Source organism: Lontra canadensis, unplaced genomic scaffold (assembly GCF_010015895.1).
Source record: "Lontra canadensis isolate GAN:19392208 unplaced genomic scaffold, GSC_riverotter_1.0 scaffold19, whole genome shotgun sequence".
In the NCBI taxonomy this organism is placed as follows: domain Eukaryota; kingdom Metazoa; phylum Chordata; class Mammalia; order Carnivora; family Mustelidae; genus Lontra; species Lontra canadensis.
The window spans coordinates 12,902,750-12,929,582 of NW_022631013.1; the positions used below are offsets into that span (position 1 = coordinate 12,902,750).

Here is a 26,833-nt window from a genome sequence, read left to right on the forward strand (position 1 = left end):
ATACCTTTGCTTTTACTGGTGTCCTTTCACATCTCCATCTATTAAAATCCTATATAGGACTTTCCCTTCCAGCAATACTGTGTAAACTTACATCAGCCTTGTCCCCTTGACAAGAATTGATGAAATTAGCAGAAAAGGACTTTAAAACAGCTGTTATCAATATACACAGAGGTTTAAAGGGAAAGGTGTATATAGACAACAAGCAGTACTGGGCCATGATTCATGATGGAAACAAGCAAGGTGCACCCTACCGTCAGCCTTAATTTCTGCCTAGACACCTGCATCATGGTGCCAAAAGAGGGGACCTACGCACAGGACTGCAGCCTCACTAAGATGAGAAGCTGAGATCAGAGTTTGGAGAGGCTAAGGAATCTACACTTTGTGGGGCAGAGTACTGGAGGGAAGGAGCTACGGAGGGAAAGAACTCCAGAAATCTGCATAGGCTTGCCCATGAACACCAAGGATACCGTGTTCCTATCTGTGCAGAGATAGGTCCAATGCCACTAGACATGGACAAAAGCCTGTTGTCTCTAAGCTGCACCAAAGTGAAGAGAGAGTATGGAATAGCTGCAACATTTAACAGAAACCCTGGAAGATACATCTTAGGTAGGTAGGGCTGAATTAGCTCTAGAGTAAAGTAGCTGTACTGTGGACCTACCCTGACAAAGCTTTAAAGGGCTCAAAAGAGTCAAGCTAATCTGAAGTTTATGTAACTGCTTGTTGAAACAGAGTCTAACACTTTAAAGTAAGAAAACAAAATGGAGACATTCAACAGACTAGCATCCAAGGAAGAAAGTTACTGTGCATACGAAGGACAATGTCACTCATAACCAGAAGAAAAAAATCAGTCAAATAAGAGGAACCTAGAAATTACAGAGATGATGAAGTTACCAGAAAGAACTTTAAAACAGCTGTTAAAAATACATACTGAGGTTTAAAGAAAAAGAAATATAATAAGAGAAATGGAAGCTATTAAAAAAGAACCCAATGGATCTTGTAGAACTCAAATATACAGTATTTGAGATAAAAAAAATTTACTGGATGAGCTTAAGTACAAATTAGCTAAATCAAAGGGAAAGAATAAGAGTCTATTATGGACATTTATGCTGATAATTTCAACAGTTCAGAAGTAATAGACAAATTCTTTGAAAGTCACAGATTACCAAAACGGGCCCAAGCAGAGCTAAAAGATGAGAATAGCTCCATACCTACTAAAGAAGTAGAATTGCTATTTCTATTACTATTTTTAGAACCTCCCTGCAAGTGAAATTCCTGACTCACAGCAAGGAAAAACTCCACAGTCTAACAGCCTTCCCTGGTGAATTCTATCAGATATTTAAGGAAGAAGTAACACCAGTTCTGCACAAACTCTCCCCAACGCTTCTCAACTCTTATAAAGCCAATTTTACCCCAGTATCAAAACCAGACAAAGACATTATGAGAAAAATGTAAATCAATATCCTTCATGAACACAGATGTAAAAATTCTTAATAAAATACTAACAAATTGTACTATATAGTGTGTTGTAAAGCAGAGTACATCCTAACCAAATGGTATTAATCCCGTAATATAAGGCTTGTTTATTTGAAAATGAAACCCTGTCATTCACCATATTAACAGAAAGAGGAAAAACCATGGGGCCATCTCAGCTGATGCAGAACAGGCATAAGATAAAATTTAAAACATACTCCTATTAAAAACTTAGGAGAGTAGGAAAAGTAGGAAATTCAAAAGAATTTTATGAAAATTCTTTATGAAACCTGTTATGAAAAATCTACAGCAGTTTGCTTAATTCAGAAAGATTGAATTTTTTCATCCTATTGAAACAAAATAAAGATTATCTTCTGTCGCCACTTAAAATACTGAGTATTACACCTGGTATATATATATAATGTATATAGAAAATTGGGAGGAATCCATAAAAAGCTTCAAACGCTAAGTGAATTTAGCAAATGTGCAGGATGCAAGGTGAATAAACAAAAACCAACTATATTTCTATAAACTTGTAATCAGAAATTTAAAAATGAAATTTAAAAAATAATTTAAAATTAAATGTTATTTAAATTTTTTTTCAGTAACAGGAAGAAACATGAACTACTGAGGGATAAGTTGAGTAAAATATATACAAAACCTGATCACAGAAACCCATAAAACATTGCTGTGAAAAAGAAGACCAAAGTAAATGAAGAGATACACCATATTCATGTTTTAGAAGACTTGTTATTTTTAAAATATTTTTCCAGGCTGAGCTATAGATGTAGCACAATACCAATCAAAATCTCATCAGGCTTTTTTTGTAGAAATTATATTCTAAAATTTATACAGAAATCAAGGGCCCCTGGCTGGTTTAGTCAGTACTTTTGTGATTCTTAATCTTGGGGTCGGTCATGAGTTCAAGCCTCACATTGGCTGTAGAGCTTACTTTAAAGATTAAAAAAAAAAAAATGCAAGTTAAAATTTATACAGAAATCAAAGGATAGCCAGAGCAATTTTGAAAAAGAGCGAAAAAGTTGGAAAACTTTACTCGCCAAGATTTTGGTTTTTAAAGTAAATTCTAATATGGTATAATGATAGACCTGTAGCATACTAGAACTTCTAGAAATTGACCCACACGTATATGGTCAGTTGATTTTCAACAACGTTGGTAAGGCAGTTCAATGAAGAAAGGGTATTTTTTTCAACAAGTGATACTGGAACAACAGCATATTCATATGGGGAGAAATGGGTAATAACTAAACATAAAAAGCTTAAACTATAGAATTTTAGAAGAAAACATAAAAAAGGGCTTGCTTTTGTAACTTTGCAAAGGGAAATTTCTCTGGACATAGAAAACCATAAAGGGAAAAGTCAAATTCATTAATTTTGCTTTTCTGAGAACTCTGTTAAAAAGAAGAAAAAAAAGCGACACTGGGAGAAAATATTTGCCAACAGTTGTCTAATAAAAGACTTGTATCTAGAATATATGAAGGACTCCTATAATTCGACCAAAGAAAGACACCCTCCCTCCCTACTCTCAAAAATGAAAAACAATTCAATTTAAAAACAAGCTGAGGGGTGCCTGGGAGGCTCAGTCAGTTAAGTGTCTGACTCTTGATCTCAGCTCTGGTCGTCCTGATCTCAGGGTTATGAGTTCCGGCTCCATATTAGACTCCACACTGGGCGTGTAGCCTACAATCAATCAATGCTGAAAACTCAAATAGGTTTTGAAAGAAGATATACGAATGGCCAATGAATACATGAAGATGCTTAGCACCATTAGTTATCAGAGTAACGCCCATTAAAATCCTAATGCATTACTGCATACACATTCGAAGACTAAAATTGAAAAGACAGTTTCAAGTATTAGTGAGATTATGAAACTATGGAATTCTCATACATTGCTGATGGGAATGTGAAATGACAGAAACACTTGGGAAAAATTTATCAGTTTTATATAAAGGTAAAGGTACACTTAACCATATCCAGTAATTCTATTCCCGGGTATTTTCCCAAGGCAAAAATGAAAGCTTAGGTCAATTAAAAAAGAAAGATTTTCACTAGGATGTTTATTGCTGCTTTATTTATAATTGCACAAAACTGGAAATACCTGTTATCAGGAAATGAACAGCTAAACGAATTGTTATATCCACACCCTGGAATACTGCTCAGCAATAAAAAGGAACCGCTACCTAACAACATAGATAATCTCGCAAATAATCAGAGTGAAAGAAGCCAAACACAAAATGGTACATAATACATGATGCTTTTTATATACAGTCCTAGAACAGGCAAAACAAACCTATGGTGATGGAAAGCAAATCAGTGGTTGCCCTGGGGTAGAGGATCAACTGCAAATATGCACAAGGTAGCATTTGGGATGGTGGAAATGTGCCATATATGATTGTAGTGGTGGTTACACAGGTATGTACATTTGTCAAAATACATCATCCTGTATTTTTTACATGGGTATATTTTATAATATGTAAATTATACTTAATAAAGTTTTCTTTATCAAACCGTCTTCTGTGACTTTTTTTTCTCTTTTCCCCCTAAATGCAGACATTGTCTATTCTTCCTCCACATTTACTGTAGAATTTTTGTTTGGTCTTCTCTTAATCCTTTCTTCTTTCATTTGTTTTCTTTACTAAGTTATAAGCTCTTACTCATCTTTGTTTACCCTATAGCGCCTTGCTTGTTGTGACATTTCAATATGTTTGTTGCACTGAGTTGATTTGATGCAAAGAAGGAGTTACCAGCTATTGCTTTGATTACAATTCTGAAGTTTGAAAAAAAATCACAGCCCCAGAAATTAGCAAGACAAGGCTTGAAGGCAGCTAAGAGTTAATCTTGGCATCTTTAGGGCAATTCTAATTTTACACTTGAGGGTAATCCCATTTTATATTATATGGCAAGGGGTGGTAAACACATGGAAGAGAGTGCTCTGGTTCCTGTGGGAAGTTATCTTTAAGGGAAGACACCCTGTGCCATTTGCAGTGGCCTGGAGGACAATGGATTTGATTTTAATAATGAATGAAAATTCAAGAGAATCCTGGAAACTTTAGTGCTAGATGGTACCATGGATGCCATTTAACCCAACCCATTATTATACAGGCCCAGTAAAGGTCAATAACCTGCCCAGCACCACACAGCAAATAAGAGATAGGGTTAAGACGGGAACCCAGGTTTCTACCGGTACCAGGAGTTTAGCAAAGTGGAGAATTGGCTGCCTGTAGAAATACTAATGAGTTGTCCTTAAACAAAGCTTCCATTAGTTTGGGATTTGGAGTTAAGAAGAAAACAGGGTAGATAATAGAGAAAGGGCTGGAGTCAGCTGCTATTACCAAGATCGAACCCACACTGGAGCCATTGGGTAGGACCAGGAGTTGGCGCATGTGTTTCTGGTGATGTCTTTGTCCTGTTTACCACTGAGAAGTCTGATTTCATCTGTAATTGAAACCTGTTTCATGTGCCTTTGAATAAATTTTCTTTAGTAAGAGTATACTGTAGCTTGTTGAGGAGTTAGTACCTGGAATATTGTTGAATTCCACGGGAATGTGGAAACAATCTGAATGGGGTTGAATCTTCCTCTCTCAGACCTTCCCTTTTCCTCACTGTTCTCTGTTCAACTGTAAATTTACTTGGAATTGAGGGTGGTGATAGTTGCTATTTTGCATTTCACTGCTTTTTAGGTTTTATTTTCTTTTTTTTAGGACAATATTAAGGCAGTTTTTTAATTAAAGTGATTTATAGTGGTCATTTGGAATTTTAAAGATGAAGGACATGGAGGTACAAAAGGCAGCTTTAAAACTTACAGCAGAACATGCTCCTTAGATGGATCTTTGGAATGAAAGGCCGTTGTGGATGGTGATGACGCACAACTATTTAATGTATTCTCCACACTCCGTATATGGATGCAGCCTCCAAACTTGACAAAGGACATAATCATCTGCACAGCATCTCTGCCCTCCTATGGATTGGTCTTTTCATAAAGCAGCCTTTAGGTTTTCTTAGTAAAACTATTTTATTTTAAAATGTATCTCTAGACACTTACTCCTGTAGGCCTGGGGAAATGTAGATTACTTCATGTCTCCTCAAAATTCCTTTCAAAGAGTCAAGCTCGATTTGCGTTTTCAAGATAGAGAAGAGGAATAGATAGGAGGAAGGAAGAAATCTTAACTTTGCTTCCAGGAGAGAAAAAATATCTTTCAGTCCTTTGTTGATACCATAGCTTCTGCATTAGTCCCCTGCTCCTGGTCATGAGTGGACCAGAGAAATAGCAGCGATTTGCAAAGGGCAAAGAGAAGAAAACAGCTAATAAAGAGGAATGTAGAGCTCTCAAGGCCCCTAGGTTTTTACACTTGTATTTTTAGATCAGTCCACGATTTCTGGATATTTGTTCTCCTTATTTGTTGTTTTATTTCACTTTATTTGATGTTATAAAATACAGTGCTAAATTTCTAGCCCCGGTCATGAGATTGTATTCATAAAGTTCAGTTTTTAAAAATGTTACAGTGAAAGTCAACTACAATGGGAAGCTAGTGGGCATAGTTAATAACTGATACTGGAAGGCAAAAACCTTTCCTCTGCCTTTTTGGGTCTGAATGGTGGAGGCCTGTGAACTAACTAGTGATAGAGAGACGAGCAGGAGGAAAGACAAAGTGTTGGAGCGCTCAGGAATGAGCAACTCACTCAGTTACCAGAGGTAAAGGTTGGTTTACCAACTAGTTTGTTTACCAGACTACTGAAGGTTGTTTACCAATACAAGTATTTAGGGCTTCAAAGGATGGAACGTTTTAATGATGCTGGTTTATACAACTTGGTGTTTTTGGAATGCCTTAGAAGCCAAAGTCAGTCACTTCCCTGACTAGAGACCCTAGGTTGGGGGATGGGGAGTTCTGCGCAGCTGACTTTCATAAAGCTCTACTTTAATCAGATAAAGGAAGTTTAGATAAGATTTCTTTCTGCATCTGCTACTGGGTTTTTTATTTCTTCGCTGATTTTTTTTTAATTTGTTTATAGTTTGATGATTTTCAGAGCATTTCCACATAGCTTATTTGTCTCACAGCGTTTTTTAGGTACATGGGGCAAATGTGATTCCCATGAATTTCACAGGTAACATAACTGAGATTAAGAGAGGTTGAGTATTAAAAAATAATTTAAAAAAAGAGAGAGAGAGAGAGATTAACTATTTGTTCAGAGCCATACAAGTAATAATGGAGCCAAGATAAGAGGTTAAAGTATTCACATATCTCACTACACCTTTGGGGTCCAGTTTCGGTACTGACCATTGAATAATGTCAATCTATAAGTGCTTTCAAGGTGTCAGGATTTGAGTAACATTTTATTTGTTTTGTAGGAGAAGATGCTGTAAGTTGGTTCATCAGTGACAAAGATGCGGAGGTAAAAAAATTTTTTTGAAGTTATGAATAATGAATAAATTCCTTTGATTTGAAGTTTCCTTTCATTTCAGTATGATAGCTTAGTAAACTTTAGAGATAGTAGGTGGTCTGAGTATGTTGTAAGAAAAAGTTTGATTTCAGTCTGTGGTGATTGAATTTTTTCAGAAGTGTGGTTCAGCCTTGATTTTTGTCAGTCTGTTAATTGCCATAATGATTTAGTCCCCTTTCCCTTCTGTTTCTTCTCTGCCATGGTGAGTCCTCTCAGCCCATATTGCCTGGTACCACTAAAGATCAACACCGGAAATAACTGCTTCTTCAGTGTAAGGAAATGGTTAGTCTATATTTAGGATGTGGCAGGTGTTTGTCTTTGTCAATTATTAGCCTTAATTGTGACAGATGGTTAGAAAAGAGAATAATTTTACAACTTGGTTAAAAAAAAAAAGTTTTAAGAGATAATTAGATTGTGTCTACTTGGGGCCTACGTGGTTAATCCAGCAGAATAACAAGTAAAAGATGAAAAGCTTTTTCAAAAATGGAATTCTACCCAAAAAGATGAAAGCGTGGTTTGGATATACATAGTCCCCTTTGGGTATTCCATTTGATAGGTTTTGCTAAAGTTCTTTTGCAAGACACTAGATTTTGGTTAGAATATGGGAGAGCTAGATTTGGGTTACTGTAGGCAAAATGGATCTTAAAAGTACTCTACTGGAAGGAAATTATCTCATTGTCTCGTAGAAATTATATTCTGGTTTATAGGCAGTAACCCTGGGCTGTTCAGAAGAGAGAATGGGTTCAGTTGTTATGTGGCTTTATAACTTTGAAGACAAAAATCATTTTTTAAAAATCCCCTGGGTAAAAATTTAAGCAAGTTTCTCATTCAGAAAAATATGGTATACATTCAGATATAGAAATCAGTAATATCTTTGGCTCTGAATGCCATCAGAATGTCTAAATGATGCCTATCAGTACTCCTACTGGACCTGAACTGTAAGTAGAAAGAGATACAAAAGAAATGGAACCATACAGAGAATTGTAAAAGGATGGGGGGGAGAGACAGACAAGAAGTAGAGTTATATTCATGGCAATCCCTTTTATGTTTTTTTAACTTCTTTTAAGAACACAAAAGTTCCATGTTGCTGGGTTCTAAATTAAATAAACTATGGCTATTAATTCTTTTGAACAGAGTGGAATTTTTTTTTTAATTACTGATTTTTTTTTTCCTCCTTAGGCCCAGATAGTTAATAATAGAGCATCTGGAAGATGGACCCACCGATACTATTCAGCCAACAAAAATGTTACCTGTAGAAATTGTGACAAATGTGGCCATTTATCAAAAAACTGCCCCTTTCCACAAGTATGTGAAATACATAATGTTTCTTTCCTCATTGTTAAAAATCAGAATCTTAAGAGTAAACCCCTATAACCTTAGAATTCAAATCTTATATAATATATTTGTAGATTTCACATTACATTTTTCATGTAAGTCATGCTTGTAATAGTAGCAGAGAAAGAAGAATGAAGTTAGAGTCAGAAAAACCTGGAATCAGTTTAACTTTCCACTGATAGTTGCACAACCTTAGCAAATCATTTCACCCTATGTGCCTCTGTTTTCTTGTCTATAAAATGAGGAGATTAAATCAAATGATTCCTGAGACCCTCTCCCTTCCAAACCTCCTACTTTATGAGACAGCTTCTTTCATTGTGGGGTAATTTTCATTGTTAGGAAGTTATCATTTTAAGCATTTTTAAATGTTTATTGGTGTAAATTATTTAAACAGACAAATCAACCTTTGGAAGAACACCGAACTAAAGTTCTTAGATATTCCCTGACATAGTAAGCTCTCAAGAAACATTCCTTCCATTTACCTACACCTTCTTCCAAATGATTGTGTTTCAGACATAAAGACATGTTTGAGATAGCTTTTAGGTTTCTTCTTTGTCTTTGGTCCTCCGGGCAAAGCAGCCTCTTTTAGTATCTGTTCCTCCTACCTCTTAGCTTCTACATCCTCCTCATCCCACTTTCCCTCTTGGGCACAGTCCACTTTGTCTATGTTCCTACAAGACGAGGCATAAGAAGTAGATACCCGTTGATGGTACATGCACATAAAGCTTTTTTGGCAACCACAGAATACCAATAGCTTGCATTCAAGCTCTGACTTCAGACAGACATTTTGTTTGATTTTACAGTTATACTCAAGATTTGACATTCACTGGGGTCTCATATTGGAAATAAACTTTATGTAATTATACAGAAAAAGAAAAATTAATCTTCTATTTGAGACTTACCCATTTTGCTAAAGAGATTTTCTGTTTGCTACCTAGAAAGTCCGCCCCTGCTGTCTCTGTTCCGAGAGAGGACACCTCCAATATGCCTGCCCGGCCCGCTTTTGCTTAGGCTGTTCTTTGCCTATGTCTTCCACTCACAGATGTCTCGAAAGACCTTCTTGGAGAAAACGATGTGACCGATGTGATATGATAGGCCACTATGCTGATGTGAGTATCCTGTGTATAATTTGACAGACTTTGGGGGCAATGTGCCAGTTTGTAACTATCACTCAACCTGCCTGAAAGAACGTTTATTCTATACCGTATGTAATGATAGGCATGTCCTTTTGGCTACTCATCATCTAAAGCAATGTTCTAATAGGGATCCTACTGAATGGTTGGTTCATCAGGAGGCAGCATCAAGAAATGTTGTAAACCCATGCTTGCCTCCTTTGCTTGCCAAGTAAAGATTTGAAATAAAAGAGGTATGTAATAAATAACACGTAAAATTTATGTACCTATTCATGCATAGTTAGTTGAAATATATATACACCTACTTAGCAGATTAATACAAAGGTCTGTATGAAGCCTGGCTTGATTATTGATGACTTTTGCTGATATAATAGTCTTAAGCAAGAAGGACAAAACTGCCAAGACTTTAGATTTGCTTATCTTAGTTCGTTTTTTAGATCTAAAAAAAACAAAAGTAATTTAGAAGACATTCAGTTACCTGTAGCATGTTAAATTTTAACACCTTCTTATGTTGGACATCATTTTGCATCATATGGAGTTTTAGTCAAAATTTCAAAGACCAGGGCGCCTGGATGGCGCAGTTGTTAAGCATCTGCCATCAGCTCAGGTCATGATCCTGGAGTCCTGGGATCAAGCCCCACATTGGGCTCCCTGTTTGGCCAGAAGCCTGCTTCTCCCTCTCCCACTCCCTTGTGTTCCCTCACTCACTATCTCACTCTCTGTCAAATAAATAAATAAATAAAATTTAAAAAAAAAATTTTTTTTTCAAAGACCAGAAGGGCTGTAGGAGTTATTTTTCTTTTAAAAAGTAAGAATCTTCCTTTTAATTTCTACTTCCCAAAGACATGATACAAAGCATAAACATTCTCTAATTTTATTTATATTGGAGTATACCTATAACCTTTTCCATAAGAAAGTGATATGGCTTCTATTGAGATGAATTTCTAATTAAAAGATACAAAAATATGAATGATATATATGTTTCTCATGTAAATATATCAACTGTTGATTATAATTTTTAAAGTGTCTTTTTAAACAAATAAAAAAATGTCATTATCCTATACATTGTTCTACAGTTTAACTTTTTCTGCTTAATTCCTTATGATTGCATATCTCTGCGTTAGCCCATAAAGATCTACCTGTCAAGGGGCTAACTTTTATTCCACTATATGAATGTACCAATTTACCTGACAATTTCTCTACCAATACATCTGGATTTATAGTTACAGCCCATTTTTTAAGTAAACAGTGCTACAATACATATCTTTATGTGTGTGCATATCTGTGTAAGTTTATTTCAGTAAGTCAGATTCTAAGTGGGATTGTGTAATTAAAGGCTATATACATTTATATCTGGATAAATATTATTCAGTTGCTCTTCTAAAAGGTGGTACCTACTGGGATACCTGAGTGGCTCAGTTGATAGAGCATGCAGCTCTTGATCATGGGGTTGTGAGTTAAAGCCCCACATTGGGTGTAGAGATCACTTAAAAATAAAACCTATAAATAAATAAATAGTGCCATTATATCCACCTGCCAGATGTGTTTAAGAGTGCTTTCAGCAGGGGTGCCGAGATGGCAGGGGCACCCAGTTGGCTTCATTGGTTAAGCATCTGCCTTTGGCTCCGGTCATGGTCTTAGGGCCCTGGGATCAAGCCTGGTAGGGCTCCCTGCTCAACAGAAGTCTGCTTCTCTCTCTCCCTCTGCCCCTCCCTCTGCTCATGCTCTTTCTCTCGCATACTCTCTCAAATAAATAAATAAAATCTTTTTTTTTTTTCTTACAGAAAAAGAGTGCCTTCAACACCATAATTGATCTTTTAAAATTTTGGCCAGTCAGATAAGGAAAAAATGATATCTTACTGTTTTTTCTTGTATGTCTTGGCCCACTAGTGACATTGAATGTGATTCTCAGGACTGGGTATGGAAATAGTTATTATTTCTTTCCAAAGTAGCTTAAACTGGGGCACCTAGCTGGCTCAGTTGGTAGAACATATGATTCTTGATCTTGGGGTTGTATTTTGAAGCCCCACGTTGGGTTTAGAGATAACTCAAAAAATATAAAAAAATATAAAATCTTAAAAAAAAAAAAAAAGGTAGTCTGGGCATCTGGGTGGCTCAGTCAGTTAAGCATCCAGCTCTTCAATTTGGCTCAGGTCATGATTGCTGGGTTGTGAAATCAAGCTCCACATCAGGCTCTGGGCTCAGCACTGAGTCTGCTTGAGATTCTCTGCCTCTGCCTCTCCCCCCTCACACTCAAGTGCATGTACTCTCTCTCTTCCTCTCACTCTCTCTCAAATAAAGTCTTTTTAAAAAAAATTTTTTTTTTAAAGATTTTATTTATTTATTTGACAGACAGAACACAAGTAGGTAGAGAGCCAGGGAGAGGGAGAGGGAAAAACAGGCTCTCTGCTGAGCAGAGAGCTTGACATGGAGCTCGATCCCAGAACCCTGGGATCATGACCTGAGCCCAAGACAGCCACTTAACCAACTGAGCCACCCAGGCACCCCAATAAATTTTTTTTAAGTAGCTTAAACTTACTTTTTAATATGTACTGTCTTAGAAATCCTAAGTTGGCTTAGTTTTATACTACTATTCTCTGCATTACATTGTCAATTGTAATTTTTTAGGCAGATTTTCTAGCTTGGCAGTTACATTTAATAGCGTATTTCTTTACTCCTTTCTTCTGAAACGCTCTTACAAATATGGTCTTATTTGCCTATGATAACAGAAGGGTCTCAGACATTATCATGAGCAGTTTTTTTTTTTTAAATAAGAAACTGTAGTACAGAACAGTTAAGAATGATTTGTAAAAGGTTATATAAAATCAACTGTGAATTAAATCTGTAGTCCATTCTGCTTAACTGCTTAATTTTGGCCTCAAATGTATGTTAACCTCTTTATCTAAAATGGCCCTGAGGATTAATAACCCCAGTGAATGTAAGTTTTTTAGATAGGGTGAGGCTATGGCTGACTTCAGAGAAGGCAGTACCCTGTCCCCTCAATCTGCCAAGATCTAAGTGTTGGGTTTTTTGTAATTACATGGTAAAGGTTCTGGACACTAACTAATCTTTTTCTAGCCTGCTCACCTTGTATAAGATTCCCTTGGAGCCCAATCAAACCTGGACTTCACTGACTCCATCTGAAGAAGCTTGTATTCCTTCCACCATCCCAGAAGTGCCTCATGAGGTTTCACTTAGAAGCAGAGTCATTCTGGCCTCAGGTTGCTGGAACTATTCATCTAGTCCCATACATGCTTTAAGTTTGTCTTGAAACCTGGCTCTCCACAGAAAATAGTGTTTCCCCTGCAACCCTCTCAAATGCTTGCTCCTCATTCTTTCTTGACCCACATTCCTGAATTAGGTTGATTAGGATTAAACTCTTTCTCACTCATTGTGGCTGCTTCTAAGTCATTACTTCTCCCTCGTTATGTGGGTACTTTCGGCTTATTTAAGGCCCATACCTCTGACAATACTCTTCTCCCTTCTTTGTCATTTTCGTCTTCCCACCTGCTGGAACTTGCTGCTCGTTCACACAAAGGATTTCTGAAGCCCTGGGTAATTATAGATGCCCTACCTTCTTATCAGTTAAAGAGATTAAGAAACTTCCATTTACTTTATACATCCTGCTACCACTGATGTCTGTAATGCCAGAGTACCAGTTATATGTGCAAAGAGAATCTATAATAAAAATTGATGAGTCATATTCATATTTTTGGTGTAATGAAAGGCTTTTCCTGAACTCTGCTTGGAAAATGCCTCATATGTTAACTACTGCATAAAAGTAATTTGGTTGAAATTCCAGAGTTTTACAATGTAAAAGGCAGAAGGATGGCTTGAGGCCTGCTGAAATTAACCTGTATCATTGATACCTTCCAAAGGAAGTGAATCTGCAGTGTGGAAGGAATCCCGATTCTGAAGTCTGCCACAGGTTCCTCTTGTCAACAATTTTTTTTTAAATATAAAGAAAAAAAAATTTTTTAAAGATTTATTTATTTCAGAGAGAGAGTACACGTGGGAGGGAGAAGGAGAGAAGCAGACTTCCCGCTGAGCATGGAGCTGAGCACCGGCGCCATCTCACTCACAACCCCTAAGGTCATGACCTGAGCCAAAATCAGGATTCAGATGCACAACCAACTGAACCACTCAGGCACCCCTTAAATATACAGAAAATTTTTAAGTGTGTGAACACATCTTGCATATGTAATCCCATTCTGTAAGGTATATCTGACATTTCCAAAATGATAATAGCTATAGTTGACTTCTTACAGTGTTTCAAGCACTGTGCTAAATGCATTTCTAGGGGCACCTGGGTGGCTCAGTGGTTTAAGCCTCTGCCTTCAGCTCAGGTCATGATCTCAGGGTCCTGGGATTGAGCCCCGCATCAGGCTCTCTGCTTAGCAGGGAGCCTGCTTCCTCCTCTCTCTCTCTGCCTGCCTCTGTGCCTACTTGTGATCTCTGTCAAATAAATAAATAAAATATTTAAAAATAAATAAATAAATAAAATAAATGCATTTCTAACTAGGGAAGGGGTAGTGCTTTGTTCACTGCTGTATCCTCAGCACACAGTAGGTGTCCTGTAGATTTATCTATGATGGTGTCCTTTATGTCATCCTTACAACTACCATATGATAGATACTGTTTAATGTTCCAGTTTTACAAAGAAGAAAACTGAGGGGCCCCTGGGTGGGCACCGTTGGTTACTCAGCCTGTTCATGGTTTCAGCTCAAGATGAGATGGAGCCTCATGTCTGGCTTCATGCGCAGCACAGAGTTTGCTTGAAATTCTCTCTTCCTTTCTCTCTGCCCCTCCCACTCGTGCTCTCTCCCTCCCTCTCTCTCTCTCAAATAAGTAAGTAAACAAATAAATAAATAATTTTTTTAAAGAAGAAGATAGCTTAGACATTGTAGGGTTAAGCTTTCTCCAACATCTCAAAGTAAAGTGATGCTCTATTTCATGAGTGTATGTGGAAGAAACTCACCTACTTACATTCTAGGAGTTGTCAGTTTAATTCCCGCTCAGAACGTCTCTCAGGTTTCTGTCTTAAATCTGCAAATATTATATTTAGAATATCAGTATTTATAAAAAGAGATGGAAAACATTTTCCAAATAAAAATAAATGATGGTTTAAGTTTTCTGCTGTAAAACAACCTCTGAGGATCAGCAGAGTGGCATACAATGTTGACTTTCAGCCAGGGAACCACATCTGTGGTACCAGAGAACTGTGCTTATGCAAAAAACAAGAGACTGTCTTGGCCTCAGCAGTCTTTACTGATTGTTGAGATTGTCACCCTTTTTCTTGGAAGCATGTCTGAGTTCATCAGCGTAAGGTATAATTGAAACCTAAACCTCCTAAATTTTCTTTCTTCAGCAATTTTTTCCCCAAATTCCCTGCTTAGTTCTCTTTCCCAATCCATGCTAGCAGTAATTCCTTTAGCCATCGCGCTCAAAAATCAAATACCACCCACTAGGAGAAAGCTCAGCACTTTGAGTCACTCCTTCAAATCAGATTTTTAAATGCAGTGGGAGAAAATAACTCATAGGACAGATTTCACTTGATTCACTTCTTTAAACCTTTTAAGCTGTGAAAGCATGCTCTCTTAAATACTAGCAATATACTAAATTTTAGCAACTCAAAAGTTTCTTTTAAAAATGAGAACTCCGTGGGGCGCCTGGGTGGCTCAGTGGGTTAAAGCCTCTGCCTTCCGCTCAGGTCATGATCCTAGGGTCCTGGGATCGAGCCCCACGTTGGGCTCTCTGCTCAGCAGGGAGCCTGCTTCCTCCTCTCTCTCTGCCTGCCTCTCTGCCTACTTGTGATCTCTGTCAAATAAATAAATAAAATCTTTAAAAAAAAATGAGAACTCCGTATAAAACTGTGTAGACTTTCACAGACATTAGTGGTCCGTAAATGTTTCTTCAAGAAATATATACGTAAAATGGAAAACTAGTATCTGTTTAATTTTGGTTGTTTTTTAATAAGATTTTATTTAATTATTTATTGGGGCAGGGGGAGAGACAAGCAGATTCTGTGCTGAGCATGGAGCCTGATGCTGGGCTCGATCCTACGACCCTGAGATCATGACTTGAGCCAAAATCAAGAGCCAGCCACCCAGCGAACTAAGTCGCCCAGACTCATTAATGCGATTTTTTTTTTAAGATTTTATTTATTTGAGAGAGAGAGAGAGAGAGCACAAGCAGGGGGAGAGCAGAGGGAGAAGCAGGCTCCCCACTCAGCAGGGAGCCCGACATGGGGCTCCATCCTGGAATTTGGGATCGTGACCTGAACCAAAGGCGAACGCTTAACTGACTGAGCCACCCAGGTGCCCCCAGTGTGATTTTTTTTTCCCAAAGGTTAGTTTAACCTTGGGGATTTCCAATAGGAAATATAAAATACCTAGTATAAGTATCTTATAGTTATCACTTCATACTTACGTATAGTGAATAGTTATTGAATATTGTTTTGTCCATTTAGTTATTTAAGAAAAGGACATTTAATTTTATCTTTAGTGAACTCCAAGGAACACAGAATTGTATTCATATGCCTTTTGCCTCTTATCCTTTCCCTCATCTTATTGAGATACTACTGGCCAGAAATAAGACTGGCTGAAACACAATTACTGAGTTCAGTAACTGAACCAAGTTTTGAATTAAAGACTTCCTTTATTCAAATATTTTGTTTTGAGTAGAAGTGATTACTTCTACTCTTGTTCAAAAACATCTCCACTGTTGAATCACCCAGGTAAACTTCATATTTATCAAAAATTTGCTGGTTGCCTATACTATATGCCAGGCAATATTCCAAGTACTAAAGAAATAGAGATGAGTAAGACATGGTCCCTGCCTTCGAGTAGCTCAGAGTATAAAAAAAGGCAGACATGTGAAAGAAAAGTGTAAAAGTGATGTTATGGGGACGCCTGGGTGGCTCAGTCGGTTAAGTCTCTGCCTTCGGCTCAGGTCATAGATCCCAGAGTCCTGGGATCAGATCCCACATCGTGCTCCTTGCTCAGCGGGGAGCATGCTTCTCCCTCTGTCTCTGTATGCCGCTCCCCCTGCTTGTGCGCTCTTTCTCTCTGACAAAATAAATAAAATCTTAAAAAAACAAACAAACAAACAAAAAAACCTGATGTGATGGAAGGCATGCCGGAGTGGTAAAAATTAAATGAGAGAATATCAGAAGACTAAGCTTGGTGACTTGCAAGTAAAAGATATCTAGAAAGTATAAAAAATGATGCAGACCATAGGAGGGAGCTGAGAAACTGTGCCTATAATAACATGTCACCTGTCTCTGGAAATACCATCTGTAAAGTGATGCCATAGGAACTCATGATCTAGGCTTAGTGAGTTTTCCTGTAATCATATGGCTTAAAGCAAAAGGGTCAGTATTTTCTGAGCACTTGTTTGCTTGCCTTCCTGCTCTTACATTCAAAGATAGGGCCTATTGAGGAAGCAAATATATAGCCATTCCTGGACTATTTCTCCTTTCTAGTTCTGCATCTCTTCCACGCATGGAGAGCCACTTTCTATTGTACCATAATTTAATGCATTGCTTTAACCCAGGAAAGAATGATTCACAGCATAATCCAGAATCTGACCACTTCTTGTCATTTCTGCCACTACCCTAACATAAGTGTAGGTGAGCATCTACTGCCTGGATTGCTCTAATAGCTTCCTGAACTGGTTCCCTGCTTCCTTGCCCCTTTATGTTCAGTTTTCAGTAGCTGGTTAGAGTCATCCTATCTATCTGTTTGTTTGGTTTTTTTTTAAAGATTTTATTTTATTTTTAGAAAGAGAGAGTAGGAGGGGGTGGGACAAAGGGGAAGAGAGAGAAAGAGAGAATCTTAAGTGGGCTCCATGCCCAGTACAGAGCCCGCCTCGGGGCTCGATCTCACAAGCCTGAGATCATGACTTGACCCAAAACCAAGAGTTGGATGCTCAACTGACTGAGCTACCCAGGCACCCCTAAACGTTTTATTTTTAGGTAATCTCTATAGCCAGTGTGGGACTTGAATTTACAACCCCAAGATCAAGAGTTGCATGCTCTACTGACTTGGCCAGCCCCAGACTAATCTTTTTTAAGCATAACTCAAATTATATCAATCCCCTATCTAAAATCCTTAAATACAACTTTGCATCTCTTCCAGAGTGAAAGCTACAGTTCTTGGAATCACCAGCAAGGCCATATGTGATCTGACTTCTTGACCACATCTCCTATAGTAATCCCTTGCTCACTCCACCTGGTCTCCTTGCTGTTCCTTAAAAGACCAAATATGTTCTTGCCTCTACCTGCTGTTCTCTCTGCTGGGTATCCAGGTATCCACAGTGATTCATCTCCTTCATGCCTATACTCATATGTCTGTCCCCTTTTTAGAGAGGCTTTCCCTGACCACCGTAGTTAAAACAGCACCTTCAACATTCCCTGCCCTTCTTCCCTGCCTTGTTTTCTTCCATCATAACAGTTATATCACACACTCAGTGTATTTTTTGTCTCTCCTAATTAGAATGTAAGCTCCATGTCTGTTTTCAGACATGTTCATTGCTGTATCTCCAGCTTCTAGTGGAGTACTCGCCTGTAGGATTATTGAATAAGCGAATTAGGGACAATAGACGCAACTTACCCACCATCCAGCCATGCTTGTGAAAGTTGTCAGATTGTGTACATTGATATACAGATTTGGAAATTCTCAGCTTGACTCATTAAGAGGTAGGGCTCTCTCAGTAATATTTAAAATCAAGTTTCAACAGGTTTTCCAAAAGCTATATCCTATAGTATGCATAAAATAAAATGAAATATCTAAGGCAAAGAAAATCTTTTTTCTCCCCCCCGCCACTACCCTAAGTAGCCAGTTCTACTTTCTTTAGTATTTTCTTTAGTGATTTTTTTAAAAAATATCTCCATTTTAAACCAGTGTTGATGCAGTCCTGTGTTTTTGGTTTGTCATCCATCAGCTTTCTTACGGAAAATCTCATCTGTCACTTTGTGATGGAGTATACTGTATTATCTTTTTCAGTGCCTTAGAAAGACAAATCGAGGAAAAGAAAAATACAAAATTCTGATAACCTTCTATAATTCATATAATCATGAACTAATTTTCCTGCCAAACTTAATTGAAGTCAAGACAACAAGTATACCATTTTAATAGATTGATACGTATGTTCACAAAATATGTAGTTCTGCTGACAACTAAACATTACAACTTTTGAGAGTAAGAAAATATAACTTGGGCTAGAATAACTTATTTCTCTCATTTTCGTGTTGCTTAAACATAATATTAGAGCAAGGGTCATAATTGGTTTGACTGATTTGCTTTAAAAAAAAATTGTTGAATAGGCATATAAAATTCTTATTTACCTGAGAGACCAGAATACCCCCCAAGGAAGTTAAGTAGATTCTGTGCTTGGAGGTGTCTTATCCTCTTGATTGGTATAGGCAAAACTCATGATAATGTTAGTGAAAATTCATATGTGTTCATTGTTCAAGGAGTAAATCCTGGAATTAGTTAATAATTCATTGGAACTGTTCCCAAACCACCTAATAAATGAATATCTGAAACTTTTCATGGTTGTATATATATAAGCTTATGGAAATAACCTTAGAGGGTAGAAAGTTTTAACTGAAGGTACGTATTTTAGCATGGTTACAGTTTGAAGGAGAAACCAGTCCTTATTTTGAAATTGTACTAAATCGTATCCTTTCTAGTCATCTGTGACTAACCCAACAATTTCCCCCAGTCTCCGCAACTCTCCCTGTGACACCTGCTCCTTTACCTAGTACTAGTCACTTCTAGTAGACCTAGCAGATTGAGAGCAGGTTTACAGTTTCTTTATACAAGTTGTAAGAATAAGTTTGTAGAGGATAGAGACAGTTCCCTTTCTCCAGACCCCTAACTTCTACCGAAAGAGAGGAAGAATTGTCCCCTTGTAGTCTCTCTATCAAAATTAACAGCCCTAAAAATAAAAGGGATAAATAAACTTTAGTTTTTCATTGAGAATTTTATGGGACTTAGGTATAAACTTTTCAGAGCAGTCGCATTGGGAATACTTGAGTCTTAGAGAAATAAAGCAGCAGACCACTGGGAATTTTGTTAAATTTCAAACTCATTATACACCTCACTTTTTCTTTTCTTTTTAATTTTTAGTCCAAGTATAAAAGCCCATATAGACTTGGACTTGATTTTTACTATTAGAGCCAATAATAAGGGCAAATTCTGGGACATAGTTATCTAAGCTATGAATTTGGGGTACGAAATTAAGGAAATCAGATTCTCGTTAGCACCTGGAATGCTAAAAATTTTATTTACTAAGCATTACAGACTAAGGTCAACTCCCCTGGATTTTATAAATCTCATAGTTTTTCTTTTTTTTTTTTTTTAAGGTTTTATTTATTTGGGAGAGAGAGAGTACACATGGGCTGGGGGTGGGTGGGGAGAAGGAGAGGGAGAGGTAGACTCCCCTCTGTTTGTGGAGCCTGACACAGGACTCAATACCAGGATCACAACCTGAGTCAAAACCAGACACTTAACCAAGTCAGTCACTCAGGTGCCCTCACACAGTTTTCTGACTGAGTTCTAATAATCCCCCTCAAACTGTCCCTAGTGAAGGAAAATACAGCAACTGAGAATGATTTTCAACCTGTGAAAGTATTTAAAGACTTAATTATGGACATCTCTGCCAGTTTACTCATCTTAAAGATAACACTGTTCTTCAGTTTATACTATTAAATTACTTAGGTATTCCATTTAAGAGCTACATACATACATTTCCTCTTGAAAATTTACGGGTATCTGTAGAATGATTTTATTTCAGTAAAAAACAAAATGAGGGGTGCCTGGCTGGCCCAGTTGGTGGAGCACATGACTCTTGATTGTAGGGTCGTGATTTTGAGCCCCATGTTGAGTGTAGAGATTACTTAAAAAAAAAAAGTTTTTTTAAAGTGAGCTGTATATAATCTGTATTTGTGCTTTTATGTATATATTTTATGAACAAAAATAAATGGGGTAGAAGAATGCTTACCAAACTAGTAGACTGCTAACATTGGATTTCCTTAGCTGACTGGTAATGGATTGGAAAAGGGCTAGGAGACAGGATTAACTTTGCCTTTGTCTTTTTATTGTATTGTTTTCTTTGTTTACAGATAGATTATGATTTTTGCAAGATTTCAATTCAATAACAAGTGTGATCTTACCTTGTTGTACAGCCTTCTAATGATTTTCGCCTTGATCAAAATAATAATAATAATATGCTATTTAAGAATTTCAAGAACTTGAGAAAGTTCTGTAATAAAATATTATGAGCTAATTGAACTTTTAGTTATATAATGTTAAAATAGTTATCTGTAGTCATAGATACTAAAGGGAAATTATATACCTTGAGAACACTGATCACTGTATTAGTGGAATTTCAGATGTGTAAGAACACTAGATGCAACTTTTAAATTAATTATCTCAAGAAGCGTTATTCTAAACTTTTATTATTTTTTCTTTAGCCAGTGATCTTTTATATAGAAATCAATAATGAAATAAACTATAGTATCTCACTTCTAAACCCTTCTTTCTTACCCACCTCACCAACCCCAGCACCTGCCAGTACTTCACCTGGTGAAGGGATGCTTATACATAACCTTTACCTCGATACATTTATAAAAATCTGGAACAACAGGAATGGTCTTTTAATGAGGAGATAACAGTTTTTAGTGGGGTAAACCATCTGTACTTTGCACATCTTTATAATTAAAACTCCTTCCCTGTTCCTCATAAACCAGACCTCTGAGAAAACTAAATTTTTCCATGAGTGAATCTGTCAGAGATCTATACTGTCTGGCAGATATCACCTCAGTTCCCAAAACTAGCCAGGTTGACATAAGTCTCTCTCTCTCTCTCTCTCTCTTTTTTTTTTTTTTTTTTGTGGGGGATGAGCTGATAGAAGGCATCTATGAAGAACTGATAGATTAAAAAAGGAATCAGAGATGACCCCAAGTGATATAAACTCATTAAAAGAAATAGGAAAATTGAGAAAATCCCAATTCATTTTTCATGTTGTGAATAGAGGAGAAGTGATCCAAAGCAAAATGAACAAAAATTCTGATTAAGAGAACACACACCCGGGGTGCCTGGGTAGCTCAGTGGGTTAAGCCTCTGCCTTCAGCTCAGGTCATGGTCTCAGGGTCCTGGGATCAAGCCCCGCATTGGGCTCTCTGCTCCATGGGGAGCCTGCTTCCCCTTCTCTTTCTGCCTGCCTCTCTGCCTACTTGTGATCTCTCTCTCTCTCTCTCTGCAAATAAATAAATAAATAAGAAAGAACACGCACCCAATATGGGAGAGAAAAAGTCCCACATCTAGACATACGCTAGTGAAATGTATGAATATGTCAAGCAAATGAAAATCACACAGACATCCAGACGTGGGGGGAAAAAACCACATTACACACGCATACACACACACACACACGTACACACACATCAAGCTTGCATCAAACTTCTCCTGTGCAATACTAAATGCCAGAAGGCAGTAGAGAAATCCCTAGAGGGTAGAACGTCCTGAGAAAAAAGATGACATGGCCAAGCTGTTGTTCATTTGTGAGTTTATTAGAAAAGTCAGAATAAAATTAGCAGCAATGAACACTGAAACCAGGAAGGCATAAAGTGCATATATGAATACTTCCTATTGATCTGTTTTCAAACTTACTAATTTTAGAAAAAATTCCTTAAAAAATGTAAAAAGCTACAAGGTGAATCATGGATAATTCCATTAAAATGAAGTTTGTTTTAATATTAAGAAGAAAAATAAGCCTTATAAATTTTAGATTATTAATTAAAAATGAGGCAAAAGAAACAAAATAACAAGTGATAGGAAAAAATGGAAACAGCAAGAATGCATAAAAAATACAAGTGTGAGGGGGCGCCTGGGTGGCTCAGTGGGTTAAGCCGCTGCCTTCGGCTCGGGTCATGATCTCAGGGTCCTGGGATCGAGCCCCGCGTCGGGCTCTCTGCTCAGCAGGGAGCCTGCTTCCTCCTCTCTCTCTGCCTGCCTCTCTGCCTGCTTTGTGATCTCTCTCTGTCAAATAAATAAATAAAATCTTTAAAAAAAAAATTAAAAAAAAAAAAATACAAGTGTGAGGATAAAAATAGAACCAGACATATCAATTATCACAATAAATAAATGGATTAAATACTTTTATTGGAAAACAAAGACAGCTGTGTCAGAAACCATAAAGGAAAAGGGAGACTAGATTTAACTTTTTAAAAATGTCCATCCAAAAAGACCATTAATAAAATTTAAATGACAGATCACAACTTAGAGAAGATTTTTATAAAATGCATAATAGGGTATCTGTAATATAGAAAAATCTCTTACAAATTAATAGGAAGGAAGAAAACTGTCTTCATAATAGTAATAATATTAGAGAAGTTGTGCTGGGTACAGAAGTACATTTGGATAACCTTCCTGGAATTCAGTGATGGATGTTTGCAAAGATACATCTACAAGAATGTTTATCTCAGAATTGTTTATAATAGTAAAATTAGAAGCAACCCCAAAATTTAACATTCTAGCTCATTTAAGTAACTTACAGTACATCCCATATAGTGGAGTACTCTTCAGCTATTTAAAAAATGATGTAACAGGCGCCTGGGTGATGCAGTTGGTTAACCATCTGACTCTTGGTTCTGGCCCAGGTCATGATCTTAGGGTCATTAGATCAAGCCCCACATCCAGCTCCACACTTGGCACAGAGTCTGCTTGAAACTCTCTCTCCTTCTGGCCCTTCCCTCTCTCTCTAAAATAAATAATAAGATAAATCTTTTTTTAAAATTTAAAATATAAAAATGAATATTGAAATACAAAGTTATCAGTACATTAAGTGAAATTCACAAATTATAAAACAATATATGAAATATAGTCCTGTTTCCATACAAATACACATATTTATATGTGTATATAGATGTGAATGGAAGAAAATTTGGAATGAAGTATTCCAAAATGTTTGCTATAGTTATGTCAAGAATTATGGAAGAGTGGTGCACCTGGGTGGCTCAGATGGTTAAGCATCTGCCTTCAGCTCAGGTCATGATCCCAGGGTCCTGGGATCAGCCCCACATTGGGCTCCCTGCTCAGCAGGGAACCTCTCTCTCTCAAATAAATAAACAAAAAAAATCTTTAAAAAAAGAATCACAGAAGAGTTTTTTTTATTTCTATTCTTTTTAGGAGTTTTATGTATTTTTTTTAGAGAAAGAGTGACAGAGAGCATAGTGGGGAGGGGCAGAGGGAGAGGGAGAGAGAGTCCCAAGAAGATTGTAACCTGAGCCAAAGCCAAGAGTTGGACACTCAACCAACTGTACCACCCGGGTGCCCCACTATTCTTTATATTTTTATGGTGAGTATATATTCATTTTATAATTCTTTTAACTTGATATTTAATGTACAATATTCTATTACTGCTTAAAACATTTTAGGAATAGTATCATCAGTAATCAATCTAGTTTATATTCATTCTTCTTTTTTAAGATTATATTTTTAAGTAATCTCTACACCCAACATCGGGCTCAAATTTATAACCCTGAGATGAGGAGTCATGTGCTCTACTGACTGAGCCAGCCAGGCATCCCATTCTTCTTTTTTTAATAGTAAAATTGAATTTTTTTTTTCCTTTTGGTGTTCAGTTATATGAATGTGTATGAATTCATGTAAACTCCACCTCAGTCAGAATACAGAACAGTTGTATCACCCCCAGAAAACTCCCTCATGCTATCTCTGTATAGTCACACCCTCCCCCTTATTCATAACTTCTGGCCATTAATTTGTTCTCCATTACTGTAGTTTTGTTTTTAAAAGAGTGTCATGTAAATGGAGTCACACCATTGTGAAGTTTTAAGACTAGCTTCTTTCACTTACATGGTATCTTGGAAATTCATCTGAGTTGTTCATGTGTCAGTAGTTTATTTTTTTGTAGTCTTCCATTTTATGAATGTATTACAGTTTGTTTATCCATTTATCCATTGAGGAACATTTGGGTTGTTTATAGTTTCTGTCTATAACAAATAAGGCTGGTATGGATATTTGTTTATAGTCTTTTGCATGAACATAGTTTTCATTTGGGGCAAATTTCCAGGTGGAGATTGCTGGTCCTATCTATGTACGTTTAACTTTATAAGAAACTGCTGTATTGTTTTCCAGAGTGACTGAACAATTTTGTGTTCCTACTAGCAAAGTGAGAAGTCCAGTTGCTCTGTTTCCTCATCAGCATTTGATATTGTCAGTATTTTTTATTTTAGCCATTCTAATAGTTGTATAGTATCTGTCTTGTTTTCATTTGCATTTTCCTAATGGCTAAAAATGTTGAACATCCTTTCATGTGCTTATTTGCTGTCCTTATATCCTTTTTGTTGAAGTGTCCAGATCCTTTCCTAGTTTTTTAGTTACTGTGTTTATTTTCTGATTGTTCTGAGAGTTTTTTCTGTATTTTGGATATAAGAGAGTTTTTTAGATGTGATTTCCATACATTTTCTCCCAATCTGTAGCTTACCTTTTTATTTTCTTGAGAGTCTTTAGTAGAGCAGAATTTTTTAAATTTGGTGAAATCCAGTTTATCAATGTTTTTTCTTTTATGGGTTGTGCTTTTGATGCACTTTCGGAGAACTCTTTATCCAACTGCAGTTAACAAGGATATTTTTTGTGTGTATTATCCCAAAATGTTTATTGTTTTATGTTTCATATTCAGACCTGTGATCCATTTGGAGTTCATCTTTATATAATAAAGCGTGAGGTTGGTTCATTTTTTTTTACACATGGATGATCAGTTGTTCATCACCATTTGTTGAAAAGACTATCCTTTCTCCAGTGAGTTGCTTTTATCTCTTTGTCAAAGATTAAATGGCCACATCTGTGGATTCATTTCTGGAATCTCTTCTCTTGCATTGATTTAAGTGTCTATTCCCCTCACCAATATCACACTGTCTTGTGATATTATGGGTTTATAGTAAGTGTTAAAACCAGATAGTGTGATTTCTTAAACTTTGTTTTTATTTTATAAACTTACTTTAGCTATTCTAGTTCCTTTCCTTTTCCATGTAAGCTTTAGAGTAAGTCATATGTATCTACAAAAAAAAAAAAAAAATCTTGCTGGGACTTCGATTGGTATTGTGTTCAGTCTGTTGATCATTATGGAGAGACCTGACTCTTAGATTTTGAGTCTTCAATCCATGAACATAGTACATGTCTCCATTTATTCAGTTTTAGTTTCCGTTATCAGAGTTTTGTAGTTATTAGTGCATACATTTCCTGCATATTTAGATTTATACCTAACTACTTCATTTTTCTTGGAAGTGTGGCAAATGGTATTGTTTTTTAAATTTTGTTTTTCAGTTGTTTATTGTTTGTATATAGAAAGAAGTTTAGAATAAAATATTCTGAAATGTTTGCAACAGCTACCTTAGTGGTAGTAGTATAGGTGACTTTTATTTTTTATCTGTATTTTCTGTCTTTATAATGAATATACATTACTTTTATAATATTTGATGTTATTCTTTTTAAAAAACGTTTTTTGACTAAAGTTACTATAGTATCAACATAACTTTGGACCCAAAGGTGATTACATGTGTGCCTGACATATCCTGGATAGATTCTTGGGAGAACATGAAAAGGAAATTTCCCCAGGAGAATCCCATGAGAATTAGAGAAGTAGAATTGGAAATCAGGGAATAATTATAAATAAAAGGAGTTTAATGTAGTTGGTTAAGATGAATCAGGATCACTTTCAGTAGTTTTAAACAATTTGTTCTACTACATATTTGTTATTCCTGATGGACTTTGTATAATTGGTTTATAAATAAAGTTCTAAACTCCCATTTTAAAATTACTTTACCTTTATCTCTTCTGAATCTAGTTTAAAACTTCTGGTACTTGGGAGGTTAGGTGAGCCTGATGGTTGGTATTAAAGAGGGCATGTATTGCATAGAACACTGGGCATGGTGCATAAACAATGAATCTTGGAACACTGAATAAAATAAAATTAAATTAAGAAAACAAAAACAAAAAAAAACTTCTGGTACTTGCTAGTGGGCTTAGGAAAGCAATGTGGTATAGAAGGTATGAGAAGTCATTCGCAGTTATCTCAGAATGTCAGTACCAATACCAAGGATAGTGAAATCATCTAGAGTTTTAATTGTCCAGGGTATGTTTGGGGTTTTTTAAGAAACAGGGAGAAATCTGAGTGTGCCAGAAGCTATAAAAAGAGAGTTAAGATGCTAGAGAGCAGGAAATAAGACCTTTCTTCACTTGTGTACATGGATTATGTGTTCACTACTAAAGTAGCTGGATAGAGTCCCCAAATTGTTTTTTTAAAGATTTTATTTATTTATTTGACAGAAAGAGACAGCAAGAGAGGGACTACAAGCAGAGGGAGTGGGAAAGGGAGAAGCAGGCTTCCTGCTGGGCAGGGAACCTGATGCA

The 26,833-nt window shown here is 36.6% G+C and overlaps 1 protein-coding gene across 5 annotated transcripts in view; it reads left to right on the plus strand.

Moving 5' to 3' along the window:
- ZCCHC7 (zinc finger CCHC-type containing 7) overlaps nt 1–26,833 on the plus strand; it is a 246,296-nt gene that overhangs the window by 184,905 nt on the left and 34,558 nt on the right. For all 5 annotated transcript variants that reach the window (XM_032860611.1, XM_032860608.1, XM_032860607.1 and 2 more), the window contains exons 3-5: nt 6,836–6,879; nt 8,107–8,232; nt 9,201–9,371. In XM_032860611.1, the coding sequence (XP_032716502.1) occupies nt 6,836–6,879; nt 8,107–8,232; nt 9,201–9,371 (341 nt within the window). The remainder of the gene's footprint in view (nt 1–6,835; nt 6,880–8,106; nt 8,233–9,200; nt 9,372–26,833) is intronic.